This window comes from Odocoileus virginianus, chromosome 4, assembly GCF_023699985.2.
Source record: "Odocoileus virginianus isolate 20LAN1187 ecotype Illinois chromosome 4, Ovbor_1.2, whole genome shotgun sequence".
NCBI lineage: Eukaryota > Metazoa > Chordata > Mammalia > Artiodactyla > Cervidae > Odocoileus > Odocoileus virginianus.
In genome coordinates, this window is record NC_069677.1 from 28,929,898 (window position 1) to 28,943,555 (window position 13,658).

Below are 13,658 nucleotides of genomic sequence, written 5' to 3' on the forward strand. Positions count from 1 at the left end.
ATGTGAGTTTGGACCATAAAGAAAGCTTTCTGTTGAAGAATTGATGCTTTTGAACTGTGGTGTTGGAGAAGACTCTTGAGAATCCCTTGAACTTCAAGGAGATCCAACCAGTCCATCCTAAAGGGAATCAGTCCCGAATATTCATTGGGAGGACTGATGCTAAAGCTGAAGCTCCAATACTTTGGCCCCCTGAATCAAAGAACTGACTCTTTGGAAAAGACCTTGATGCTGGGATAGATTGAAGGTGGGAGGAGAAGGAGATGACAGAGGATGAGATGGTTGGATGGCATCACTGACTCGATGGACATGAGTTTGACCAAGGTCAGGGAGTTGATGATGGACAGGGAGGCCTGTTGTGCTGCAGTCCATAGGGTCGCAAAGAGTCAGACACAACTGAGTGACTGAACTGACTGATGCTGAAGCTGAAGCTCCAATATTTTGGCCACCATACACATAAGAACCAACTCATTGGAAAAGACCCTGATGCTGGGAAAGATTGAAGGCAGGAGGAGGCGGGGGCAACAGAGGATGAGATGGTAAGATGACATTATCGATTCAATGGACGTGAGTTTGCTCAAACCCTGGGAGATAGTGAAGGACAGGGAAGCCTGGTGTGCTACAGTCCATGGGGTCACAAGGAGTCAGACAGGACTTAGCAATGGAACAACAACAAGATCTCACAAACCAAGTGGCATGCCCCACCCTCCCAAAAAACTGAGGATTATAAAGGTTAAGTAATTTGTCCAAGGTCACCATTAATAGTAAATGGTAAACCAGGATTTGACCCCAGGCAAAGTGACTTTAGAGAGACTGTTTTTAATGACTGTTATATATCTCTGCTAGTTGTTATATTTTTCTTCTCTACAGTTAAGCAAATCCCTTTTCTCCTCCAATTCCTTCAGAAAGATGCTGAGCCTTTTTAAAATGTGTTTTGGTGGAAGATATCTATTAATTGTATCAGGAACTATGAATGATGGCTTTAGATGTTAGCCAAGAAAATTATGCTAGGACAACCACAGCCACAAATACAGTCATTTGCAAATCATATTTGACTGTTTTGATCACAGTCATAATTTTGAATAAAGAAAATAAAGCATAATATTATTTTCAGAGTTATTTAATTCTTTCTTCTCTCCCTTCACCTAGAGCCAGTCATTCAGTGCAATCAACAGCTGGGGGAATTAAATGCTTTCCTTCTTTGGAGACTGTAATACCCTAAAATCCAATTAGCTTAAATGAATTAAAATGCTGTTTTTAAAGCCAAAGCACTTCCAGGAGGTAACTGTTAATTGTAGAGCATTTTTCAAAACCATGCAAAGAAGGAAAGAAATGACTACGTCAAAGTATATTTGTGAACTCCAGAGTTCCACCCACATATACATAATGTCAATTCCTAGATCAGCAGTTCTCACAGTGTGGTCCCTAAACCAGCAGTGTCAGTATCACTTGGGAACTTGTTAGAAATGACAGTTCTATACCCCACCCCACACCTACTGACTCAGAAACCCAAGGGGGGGAGCCCTGCAAACTGAAGGTGACCTGTGGGTGATTCTAATGCACGCTAAAGCTTGAGAACAGCTATTACAGCCATTGTGCTACCAAAATAGCTGTAAGTCCAACTTACAGGTGTAACTGTCTTGTTTATCATTCCTCTAGTTAAATATTAAGAAATATCTGCAGTTTACTAGCATTATTTATGTTTTTCCATATTACAGTTTTGCCCGTAATGAAATTAGATGTTAAAAAAATATATATTGTTCAAAATGAAGGCTGTTCTTGACTGTGTGTTTAGTCTGTTTTTCATTCTCAGTCCTAAATCAGCATGCCTCGGCACACTGCTAAAATGTTTGAGAACCTTTAGATATATACTACCCTCAGCTTGCAAACTGCCTTTGTTTACATTCAGTATCTACTTATATTTTATAGCATTTATTTTATGCTTCCTTAGGAAAAATAAATGGCTTTAAAATGTGAGGTAGCTAACATTCAAATTAGTAATAACATAAGGCTTTCCTAACAGTGTGGGAAATAGCATTTACCTAAATAGTAACTGTCCTATCAAAACAAAATTTCATTTGCACAGTAAGATTGTATTTACATTTACTGTTTTAGGTAGTGAAGAGACCATAAACTGTAAGTCTAGAATCCTGAGAGATTTTCTTCTTCCTGATGTATGGTGCCCTTTGCATCCTATGATTCATAATCCACTTGGGTCGTGAAACATTGATGAAGGGAAGCCAGTGACAGTAATGGAGTCCTGTTCGGTCAGGCTTCACAGGAAAGACAGATCATATTTCACTGGTGAAAAGTGCCTCTAATTAAAGGAGGTGCCTTGGGGATAAAAATGTTAGTGCTTCCTCTTTCTTCTCCTAATGTCTTTCATCATTATATAAATGCACAAAGTTTATTTCTTACCATGTGTGTCCATTTTTTCTAACTTTATCTCAACAAATATTTATTTCATGAACAAACCTGCAGGAAAATAAAAGAATTGGTTCTAAAATTAAAGGAATTAGGAACAGAGATTTATGTAGCCAGCTGGGAAAGAAATGTCAAAATAAAAAGTTTACCAAGTTAGATACAAGTTTGATTAACTGTCTATAAGACAATAAAGTCATATCATCTATGACATTAACTTCTCTACCAGGCTGTAAGATCCTAATAGGTTATCAGTTCTAAAAGGTTATACATCATCTGTACCTTTATATTTGTTAAGCAAATATATTGTCACCCAAGAGTGTCAGATGAGGGTGGCAGTGGGCTGAATGGTGGCCCCCCTAAAAGACACGTTCATATCCTAATCTCTGGAACCTCTGTCAGTGTTCACCTCCCTGACTCAATTTTCTGGATTAGAAAAATAGAGTAGCTTCCACAGGGCACAGAGAATAAGGGAGGATGCTTGTTTGGGAGGCCACTGAGCCTCATCCACCAGTGAGCAAGGCACTGATGCCAAGGCAATAGCATCACTGCCTTGACCTGCCTTCATCACCCTCCCTTTTCTGACCACAGGCACTGCTCCAGAGGCCTCAACCCTGAGCTACTCACAGGCATCGCTCTTTACCAGGAACCCCACTAGGGCATCCTGCAGCCATCCGCACTCCACCCCCAAACCAGGGTTTACTAGCATAGACATCTGCCAGTCCAGGTACAGCACAAAAATCAAGTCTCTTTCAATCTCCTATAAACTCTCCTTAGCCTCCAGATTGGCCCTGAGACCTTGACTGAGAACACACAGCTACCTTCTGGGAGTAGGGAAGAGAAATACCTTTAATTTGGTCACTCATGTATTCCCTGACAGTATATTTACTGATTATTTGTGGAGTACCTACTCTTAGAAGGAGAGGCCAGGGATACAGCAGGGAATAAATACATCAAGGAGGAGAAAACATAAGTTAGTGTTCCAATAAATTAACCTTTCACATCCATTAAGGCAGAAGGCAGTCTAAGACTTCTTTATGCTCAGAAACATACCTAGTCATTACTTTATTATTATTATTTTCAGCCCATGGTATTCTAGACAGCTTCTTGGCTAGCTCTCTCAACCTTGCATGAATGTCCCTGTCTCCAAGGGACAACTTTTCTATATTTTTGCATCTTCGTAAAATGGCCAGTTGAGTACAGCCTCCTGTGAGAGGCAGTGCATGCAGTGGTTTTCAGCATGGCCCAGAAGCAATGGTCCTACCGCTCAACCAGCTGTGAGACCAGGGGCAAGTCAAGTCAGCCCTCTGTGCTTCAGGGTCATGAAGTCAATGCTAGTACTTACCTCAGGTTGTTGAAAAGACATGAATTCCAGTAGGTAAAGGACTTGAAGCAGTACCTGGCATGTAGTAAGTCCTGGTATTGGTGGTGTTCAGTCTCTAAGCCGTGTCTGATTCTTTATGACCCCGTGGTCTGTAGCCCGCCAGGCTCTTCTGTCCATGAGATTTCCCAGGCAAGCATACTGGAGTGGGTTGCCATTTCTTCTTCCAGGGGATCTTCCCAACACAGGGATTGAACACTGTGTAATCATTAAAGAGGGGGGTTCCTCTTGAGGACCACTAATGGTGGAGAAAGAATGAAAAGCAACCGAACAGAATAGATGGTAAGTGCTGGGGGAAGAGCAAAGTTTTGCCATAGTTTTGGTTTTCAAATGTGACTACTTTTAAAAATCACCACAGAGCTTTCAAACATTTAATTCCTGGGCCCCACCTTCAAAGATCACTTCATTGGTCTGGAGTGGAGCCCAGGTCTGTTCAAGTAATTCCCCTAGAAGCAGGGCTTGAGCACCCCTACAGAACAGCAATCTCCCACGTGGCCAGGGAGCCACCGCTGCCCTGCAGTGAAAGGGGGTAGGAGACTTGACTCCGAGCCTCTCTCCCCCTGCTCCCCAAGGCCTAGCTGCCTTAGTGGTGCTGGCCCTCCCCCAGCAATCCATCCGCAGGCATCCTTGGGGCATGTATCACTTGTCAGACCCTGGACTCAGGGTGGGGCAGTACAAGAGTTACCAAAGTCCTCCCGCTGTGGACCCCACAGCAGAGCAAGAGGATCAGAGAAGAAGATAAGAAAACAAGCAATCACATGGAGAAAAATCAGACACATTCAATGCTCATGGAGAGAGTTCTAATCAACATACAGTGTATACTTACTAGGAAATCCTTGGGAAAAGACTGAGGTAGATCTAGGAATGCAACGTGTGGAGACTCTCCTAGGTACATTGCTGAATAGAAAAAAACAAACGACAGAATAGCACCATTTACCTTTCCAAAAGCTTTTTGAAACACTGTGATATTCTATCCATGGGTGCATAAATATACATGAAAATTCAAGGGGAAAATGTCTAGAATTATGTCTCTGATTTACCATGATTAATTTTTTCAAAAAGAATGTAATCATTGTTTGTGAAATTTAAAATAGATTTTTTTTTAAATTCTAGCAAACTCTTTGTGGGGGATCTTCTGAAAATATTTACATTTAGCTAAGTTGTGTATCACATTTCCTGTTAATTGTGACAAAGCAGTTGGCATTATCAGACATGATTTTATCCAAGTGATTATTAAGCAGAGAGCAGTGACCTGAGGAAATGTGGCATGAGACAGATGTGTGCCAAGAGAGGGAAGGCAAAGGAAAGAGAATTCAGCATGAAGCCCAGCTCAAGTGGAAGGGGAAAGGCCTAGCAGCTACCTTCCGTGGCTGCAGCCTTCGCAGCTTCACCTGAGGCTGATCCTCCTAACAAACTGAAAGCGCAAACATCAGCTTCCAGGTGTGTTCTATAACAGAGATTCCAGCCTGACTGTGGGGAAGACTTCCTAACCTATCAACGCCTTGAACCTAGACCAATGAGATGTAGGATCTTTGGGAGGTGGGGCCTGGGTGTTGTTTTAATATGACCTCGGCTGAGACTCTCTGTTAGAAGATGCGTGCGTGTGAGTGGGACGCACGTTTTGGCAGCCCCGTTTAAGAAGCGTTGTGCTTGCAAAGTACTCCAAAAGTGACGTCAGTCACAGGTGCTTCTTCAAGTCTAGGGTACTATGAGAAAAGGAAAAATGTTTGTATTTTATATTACGTGATTCCAAAATTATGTTTGGTTTATTTCAGGCTCGACTGACCAAAGAGCAGCGCTGGGGGAGTGCCTTGCTTTCCAGAAACCATTCCTTAGAAGAAGAGTTTGAAAGAGCGAAAGCAGCTGTGGAGGTAGCTTTTTGGTTCATTTTTTCTGTTTCGTGTTTCTGAGAGTGGAATTCAAAAAGTCAAACAAAGAGACATAAGAAGTGGATCTTTTTTTAAAAATTGGAGGATAATTGCTTTACAGTGTTCTGTTGGTTTCTGCCGTCCGACAACGTGAGTCAGCACCATGAATCTTAAATATACATCTACTCCCTCCTTTTTGTGCTCCTCCCAGCCCTCTAGGTTGAAATGGGTCTTTATAGACATGAACAAACCATGACTATAACTGTTAGAATGAGACCTGGTTACCAGAGAACTTTTGACTTCCTACATGGGATGACTAATAGTTGTCAACTCTTACAATTCTGTGGTAGATTAGCAGTGACTGTCTGGCGTTTGGGGTCAGGAAGAACTACTGAGTCTCATCAGGCTCCCTTGATGAGCCTATGCTATGCATTCGCTATGCTTCTATGAGGTCAAGCTTCATGCCTGATTTTTTTTTTTTTTTTTTCCTCTATCTGACATCTAGCACAATGTCTGAAACGTAGAGGATCTTGCTATCCCTGAAATATACATTTTCCTCACTGGGTGGGGAAAAAAGGCAGAGCTGAGAAATTCTAATCAATGATAGCCCATCTTGACTTGAGCCATAATTTTTCTTTTTCTTTCTTTTTTTTTTTTTTTTACTGTTAAGAGTGTTCAAAACAATGACAGTGTTAATAAATTAAATACTTAATTTGAACATTACTTTTCCTTGTTTAACCTTCTAATAAGAGAGGGAGTGGGGAAAGAAAGAAAGGGAAAAGGGAAGCCAAAAAAGGCATCCTTGGCTGTTTTTTATTCATTTCCTTCCTGGTTAGATTTGCAAAGAATGCATCACAGGTCCCATCTATGATTCTCACCAAAGCTTTGCGAGATGACTATTTGAGAGTGGAGCTTTTCACCCAATCCAAGTATGAACTTGTCAGGACCTCCATTTCTATTACTGATGGGAAATCTTGCAAATTGAAAGTATTCCCGTAATATGGTTCATTTATGTGTCAGTCTTACCACTAGAATTTGGACAAAAGTATTATACAATGGGCAGTCTTTCAGTAATTTCATACTCGAAGTGCAATTAAATCATACTAGCAATTTAATATTAAAAAGTTCTCTATATTCTAGGAAATCAATTCAGTTGCTCAGTCGTGTCTGACTCTTTGCGACCCCATGAACCAAATAATTCCAGTCAAATTTCATACCATCAATCAGAAGCCTAGTAAGAGAACACTTTAATCTCATCACAATACAGTCCACCCAAATTTCTTCTTTTAGTTTTAACCTTTTTATTAAAAAAAAAAGTTAATGCATATTTAGTACTCTTGAATGTGATCAACTGATAGATTTGATTGAGACCAGCTGAGTTCCAGTTATTCAACTGCATGGAGGCTGTAGCTCAATTTATCTTAAATGTAGAATTTTCTGACTTAAAAGAGAATTTAAGTTTCTTTTGAATTCCTACTGTGTTAGCACTAAAACGATGACTTAGAACCATAGAATCTTGGGGAACAAAAGACTTTAGAATTTATCGATTCCTATTTGTAAGGAGGAGACAATGGGTCCACACTAGAAAGACATAAACACAAAGTAACATAACAAGAAAAAAAATTGTCCATCTGTCTATCCATAAAATCACTTAATCTTCTTTCTGGTGGAGACCTTAGAAGTCATCTATTCCAACCAGTCACACAAAACAGTTTTTCTTCTTAAACATATTTGACAAATTATTTATTCAAACATACCTTGTTTCTATTTGAACATTTCCAGTTAGGAACAGCTCACTTCTTTTCAAGAAAATCTATTTCAGTTTTGGACAATCCTGACTATTAAAAAGGTCTTCCCTGAATTAGGTTGAAATTGGCCTACCAGCAGCTACCTGTTTTCTTACCCCTGGCTTTGCTCTCTCTGGAACAAGGCAAGCTTAGGTGAATCCCTTCTCTACCTGATGCCCATCTCAGCCCAGGAAGCCTAGTTTTCTTCTGGTTTCTCCTGGTGTGTCCTGAGAGTTGAGAGACCAGAGTTGTTACTCGTTACTTCAAGTAGTTATCAGCAAACATTAATGGCTATCTATACATGTTGGCTGCTGAACTAGGTATTAGAGATAAAGGAATGAGCTAGCTTTGAGTTGCTGTCCAGCAGTGGCATGGACCAGATGACCGACTTAAACAAGGCATTTGCTCCCTTCCACTTTAGTTTCTGCATTATAAGATGAGGGGCTTGGATTTCTAATGTACTAAAAGTGCTATCCGTTTATAGCTTCAGGTGAAGTGACTAAGTGCAGAATTCCTAGCAAATCAGAAAATTGTAAGCATATTTGCTCAGCTGGAAGCCTGGAACTGAGAAGCTTCCTTAAGGAATGAGAGAGGATGGTGCTGACCAGAAGGTGTGAACAGGTGTGGGGAAAAAGGCATGAGGCATGGGGGTGGGGGTTGTATTTCACCAAGCTGATGGTAAATCAGACCTATGAAACTGCACACATATGTGAACTACTTACTTCCCGACGTTATTCTTATCGAGGGTTTAATCTAAATCCTTAGCAGAAGACATAATAAAATGTGTCACAGAGTCTTGGAAATATACACGCCACTTGACCCAGCCACTTCTTAGAATTTATCTTAGAGAAATAGTCATAAAAGTTTGCAATGTTTTATCTGTAGATTTTTTTTAAGTGGTGAAAATTGGGAATAGCCCAAGTGTACCACAGCAGAATTAACTAAATTATTATCTCTACAGTAAAATGCTATAAAACCATTAAAAACTACAACATAGAAAAATATTTAAGACGATGTAAAAATGTCTAGTGATAATAGGAATACTAATTTATATAATGATAACTTTACAGTATGATCCCAGGTTCATAAAATTCTAATAGCTTAATACCTAATGTATTTGGAATGACTTCCCTGGTGGCTCAGCTGGTAAAGAATATGCCTGCAATGCGGGAGACCTGGGTTCGGTCCCTGGGTTGGGAAGATCTGCTGGAGACGGGAACAATTACCCAATCCAGTATTCTGGCCTGGAGAATTTCATGTCCTGTATAGCCCATGGGGTCACAAAGAGTCGGACACAACTGAGTGTTTGGAACACATACTCTGTGCCAGGCACTGCCTCAGGAGCTTTGTATGGATTCTCATTTAATCCTCCCAGCAGGCCTGGTGGTGGTTTAGTCGCTAAGTCGTGTCCGACTCTCTGCAACCCAGTGGACTGTAGCCCACCAGGCTCCTCTGCCCGTGGGATTCTCCAGGCAAGAATACTGGAGTGGGTTGCCATTCTCTTCTCCAGGTGATCTTCCCAACAACCCAGGAAATGAACCCAGGTCTCCTGCATTGCAGGCAGATTCTTTACCAACTGAGCTATGAGGGAAGCCCCAGCAGACCTATGAGGAAGGTAATATTACTGTTCTCATCCTGCAGATGAGAAAACTGAGGCTTAAAGATATTGCAGACATTTGCATGGCATTTTATAAGCAATTAACATAGACTGAAAATGAACAACTCTCATTTAGCAAGTTATAAAGTCATGATTTCCTCCCAGACTCCAAAGCCTCTATTCTGAATCACTGCACTGTATAATCATCAAGAGAGTCTGTGCCCAAATGCTCACAGTAGTTATCCTTGGGTGGCTGTACTTGGGAGTGATTTAATTTCTTCCATTAGCTTATCTGTATTTTCCAAATGTTCTGTCATAAATGTGTACTATGTTGGTAATCAAGAAAAAAGCGGTAAATTCCAACGGGCACTGTAGTAGAATCTCAGATTCTTAAAGAGACCGAAAAGTGCCACATTCTTCATTTCAAGACTGATGAAGAATGGCACTGCAGATCGGCTTTATTAGAGACTGTTCTAAACAACAGGGAGACCCAGATGAAAACCATGCCTGGGGCAAGTTCAGTGCTTCCAATCTCCATTTCTATATTATCTGGTTCCAGTATTCCTTCTGCTTCTCATTTTATTCCGTTCTTAAACCCTCCTTTTTTTTTTTTTTTTTGGTCATCATCCTGCCTCAGGCCTGGCACCTGATCTCCTTTCCAGCTTCTTCTGCGTCTCAGCCCTTCACCAGCTCCAGGGGCACCACCGAGCTCTCTGTTCATCTCGCACAACAGCCCCATTGCCTGCTGTCTCCACTCTTTCCTCTGCAGGGAACATTCTTCTCCCAAGTCCTGGTGTGGCAGGTTCCTTTTTGTCCTTCAGATTCTAGCTCAAGTGTCAACGCCTCAGAAAACCTGAAGCTGACCACCAGTTGCTGCATAGCACCTCAGATTTTGTTTTTCACTCTTAGATTTATCACTTTGTCTTCCCTTATTTGTTTTTATTTACCTCTGTCTGTTCTCTGTGCACGTTAAAATGGAACCTCAATGAGGAAAGGGATCTTGTCTCTTATGTAACACTGTACCTCAAGAGCTAAAACAGTGTCTGGTACCTGCGTCCATGATCAGTTGCTCAGTCATATCTGACTCTCTGCGTCCCCTTGGACTGTAGCCTCCCAGGTCCCTCTGTCCATGGAATTTTTCAGGCAGGAATACTGGAGTGGGTTGCCATTTCCTCCTCTGGGGTACCTAGTAAGTATTTAATAAATACTTGTTAATGAATGGATGGATGGCTAATTGTTAATCACATGACATGAAAAACACTTGAAAAGTGCCGTATCACCTTCTAATGTAATTGAGTATTTGCACTTTCATAGCTGATGTAAACAATCAGCTCTGTCTCTGGGGTACAGATCTCTCCCAGGGACTGCCCTGACCTGTCCTCTGCGGCTGTCTTGGTCTCAGTGTCAGTCAGTGAGACACAGTTGTTGTGTTACAATGCCATTACAATACAGGTAACAGCAACCACTCATGCCATGATGTAACTTTGGACCTGTTTTATATTCTACATGGTATGATCTAGGCTATGCACAGACTATGTAATACCTAACAGCATGCAATTCAACTAATGTTGACCTAAAGTGCCCTAAAATTCCAGTCCTCCTACTAAAGACAGTCATCACCACGTACACATTTATGCGTATCTTAAGTGACTGGGGAACCTGTTTGTGTGTGAAGACTGACATTGCTCAAGCTCAGGTTGAATGGTTAGATTCAGTGAGGCCTTACGTGGAGTTTTGTACCTCCATATCCTACATTTTATTGAAAAATCACAGCAAATTCATCTTGGCTCAAACTATTGTAATTTTAGGTCAAAGAACCAAATATTCCTAATTTGGGCTGTCTAAAAAAATGCCTGTTCCCTGAAGGAGTTTCCTCCATGCTTCCTCTTGGAATTTCTTCCTAGCCAGCTGCCTAAACACGCTGTTAGCTTCAAGTCCCTAAGAAAGATGTACAGGAGGTGCAGAAGTGAGAAGCAGGGAAGGAGCTCAGTGAGGCCTGAAGTTGCCTCCCGGAAGGAGATCCCTCGAGTGCACTGTACAGCCTCTGCAGAGAGAGGAGGTCACATGGGCAGTCAGCACACCTGCAACCACACGTCAGCAATGCCTCTCACCACTGTCAGCAGAGAGGAAGCAAGCCAGCCAGCCTCTGGAGCTGTGTTTACCTCCTTAGTCTCTCTAGGTGCCTCAGCCTTCAGAGTAAACCGGATGTAGCCACAAAGTTATCAGGACATGTGTTTGTTTTTTTTTTTATTTTTTAATTGAAGGATTATTGCTTTACAGAATTTTGCTGTTTTCTGTCAAACCTCAGCATGAATCAGCCATTGGTATACATGTGTCCCCTCCCTCCCATCTCCCTCCCCATCCCACCCCTCTAGGTTGATACAGAGCCCCTGTTTGAGTTCCCTGAGACATATAGCAAATTCCATTGGCTATCTATTTTACATATGGTAATGTGAGTTTCCATGTTACTCTCTTCATACATCTCACCCTTTCCTCCCCTCTCCCCTTGTCCATAAGTCTGTTCTTTATGTCTTTTTCTCCACTGCTGCCCTGCAAATAAATTCTCCAGTACCATCTTTCTAGATTCTGTTTGTATGCATTAGCATAGAATATTTATCTTTCTCTTTCTGACTTACTTCACTCTGTATAATAGGCTCTAGGTTCATCCACCTCATCAGAACTGACTCAAATGCATTCTTTTTATGACTGGGTAATATTACATTGTGTATATGTACCACAATTTCTTTATCCACTCATCTGTCAATGGACATCTAGTTGCTTCCATGTTCTAGCTATTGCAAACAGTGCTGCAGTGAGCACTGGGGTACATGTGTCTTTTTCAATTTTGTTTTCTTCAGGGTATATGCCTAGGAGTGGGATTGCTGGGTCATATAGTGGTTTTATTCCTAGTTTTTTTTTAAGGAATCTCCATACCATCTTCCATAGTGGCTGTATCAGTTTCCCACCAACAGTGCAAGAGAGTTCCCTTTTCTCCACATCCTCTCCAGCATTTATTGTTTGTAGTCTTTTTGATAATGGCCTTTCTGACCAGTGTGAGGTGATATCTCATTGTTTTGATTTGCATTTCTCTGATAATGAGTGATGTTGAGCATCTTTTCATGTGTTTGTTAGCCATATATATGTCTTCTTTGGAGAAATGTCTGTTTAGGTCTTTTCACCACTTTTTGATTGAGTTGTTTGTTTTTCTGGTATTGAGCTGTATGTATATTTTGGAAATTAATCCTTTGTCAGTTGTTTCATTTGCTCTTATTTTCTCCCATTCTGAGGGTTGTCTTTTCACCTTGTTGTAGTTTCCTTGCTATGCAAAAGTTTTTAAGTTTAATCAGGTCCCACTTGTTTAGTTTTGTTTTTATTTCCATTACTCTAGGATCTTGCTTTGTTTTATGTCATCGAGTGTTCTGCCTATATTTTCCTCTAAGAGTTTTATAGTTTCTGGTCTTGCCTTTAGGTCTTTAATCCATTTTGAGTTTGTCTTTGTGTATGGTGTTAGGAAGTGTTCTAATTTCATTCTTTTAATGTAGCTGTCCAGTTTTCCCAGCACCACTTATTGAAGAGGTTGTCTTTAACCCATTGTATATTCTTACCTCCTTTGTCAAAAAACAAGGTACCCATGGGTGCATGGGTTTATTTCTGGGCTTTCCATCTTGTTCCATTGGTCCATAGTTCTATTTTTGTGCCAGTACCATACTGTCTTGATGACTGTAGCTTTGTAGTATAGTCTGAAGTCAGGAACTTTGATTCCTCCAGCTCCATTCTTCTTTCTCAAGACTTCCTGGCTATTCAGGCACTTTTGTGTTTCCATATTAATTGTGAAATTTTTTGTTCTAGTTCTGTGAAAAATGCCATTGGTAATTTGATAGAGGTCGCATTGAATCTGTGGATTGCATTTAGTAGTTTAGTCGTTTTCACAATATTGATTCTTCTACCCAAGAACATGGAATATCTCTCCATCTGTTTATGCCATCTTTGATTTCTTTCATCAGTGTCTTGTACTTTTCTGTATACAGGTCTTTTGTCTCCTTAGGTAGGTTTATTCCTAGATATTTTATTATTTTTGTTGCAATGGTGAAGGGGATTGATTCCTTAATTTCTCTGACTGATTTTTTATTTTTAGCATATAGAAATGCAAGTGATTTCTGTGCACTAATTTTGTATCCTGGAACTTTCTTAAATTCATTGATTAACACTAGTAATTTTCTGATAGTATCTTTAGGGTTTTCAATGTATAGTACTACGTCATCTGCAAGCAGTGAGAGCTTTACTTCTTCTTTTCTGATCTGGATTCTTTTTATTTCTGTTTCTTCTCTGACTGCTATAGCTAGGACTTCCAAAACTATGTTGAATAATAGTGGTGAGAATAGACACCTTTGTCATGTCATCAGGACATGTTTTAAACTCTTTCTATGGGCCAGGCACTGGGCTAGGCACTAGGAATTGAAAATTGAGTAAGATACTTCTGCCCTTAAAGCTCTGGAAGAATTGGAGGTATTTGCAGCTTGGGAGATGATCAAATATGATTACCCCATGGTATAGTTATTTTGATTTTACACGTCCAGCTCCACACTAGGTGTTGACCTCTTACAGGT

The 13,658-nt window shown here is 40.7% G+C and overlaps 1 protein-coding gene across 15 annotated transcripts in view; it reads left to right on the plus strand.

Moving 5' to 3' along the window:
* The window catches only part of PEX5L (peroxisomal biogenesis factor 5 like), a 272,998-nt gene that overhangs the window by 167,995 nt on the left and 91,345 nt on the right, over positions 1–13,658 (plus strand). For all 15 annotated transcript variants that reach the window (XM_070466356.1, XM_070466358.1, XM_070466359.1 and 12 more), the window contains one exon: positions 5,575–5,670. In XM_070466356.1, the coding sequence (XP_070322457.1) occupies positions 5,575–5,670 (96 nt within the window). The remainder of the gene's footprint in view (positions 1–5,574; positions 5,671–13,658) is intronic.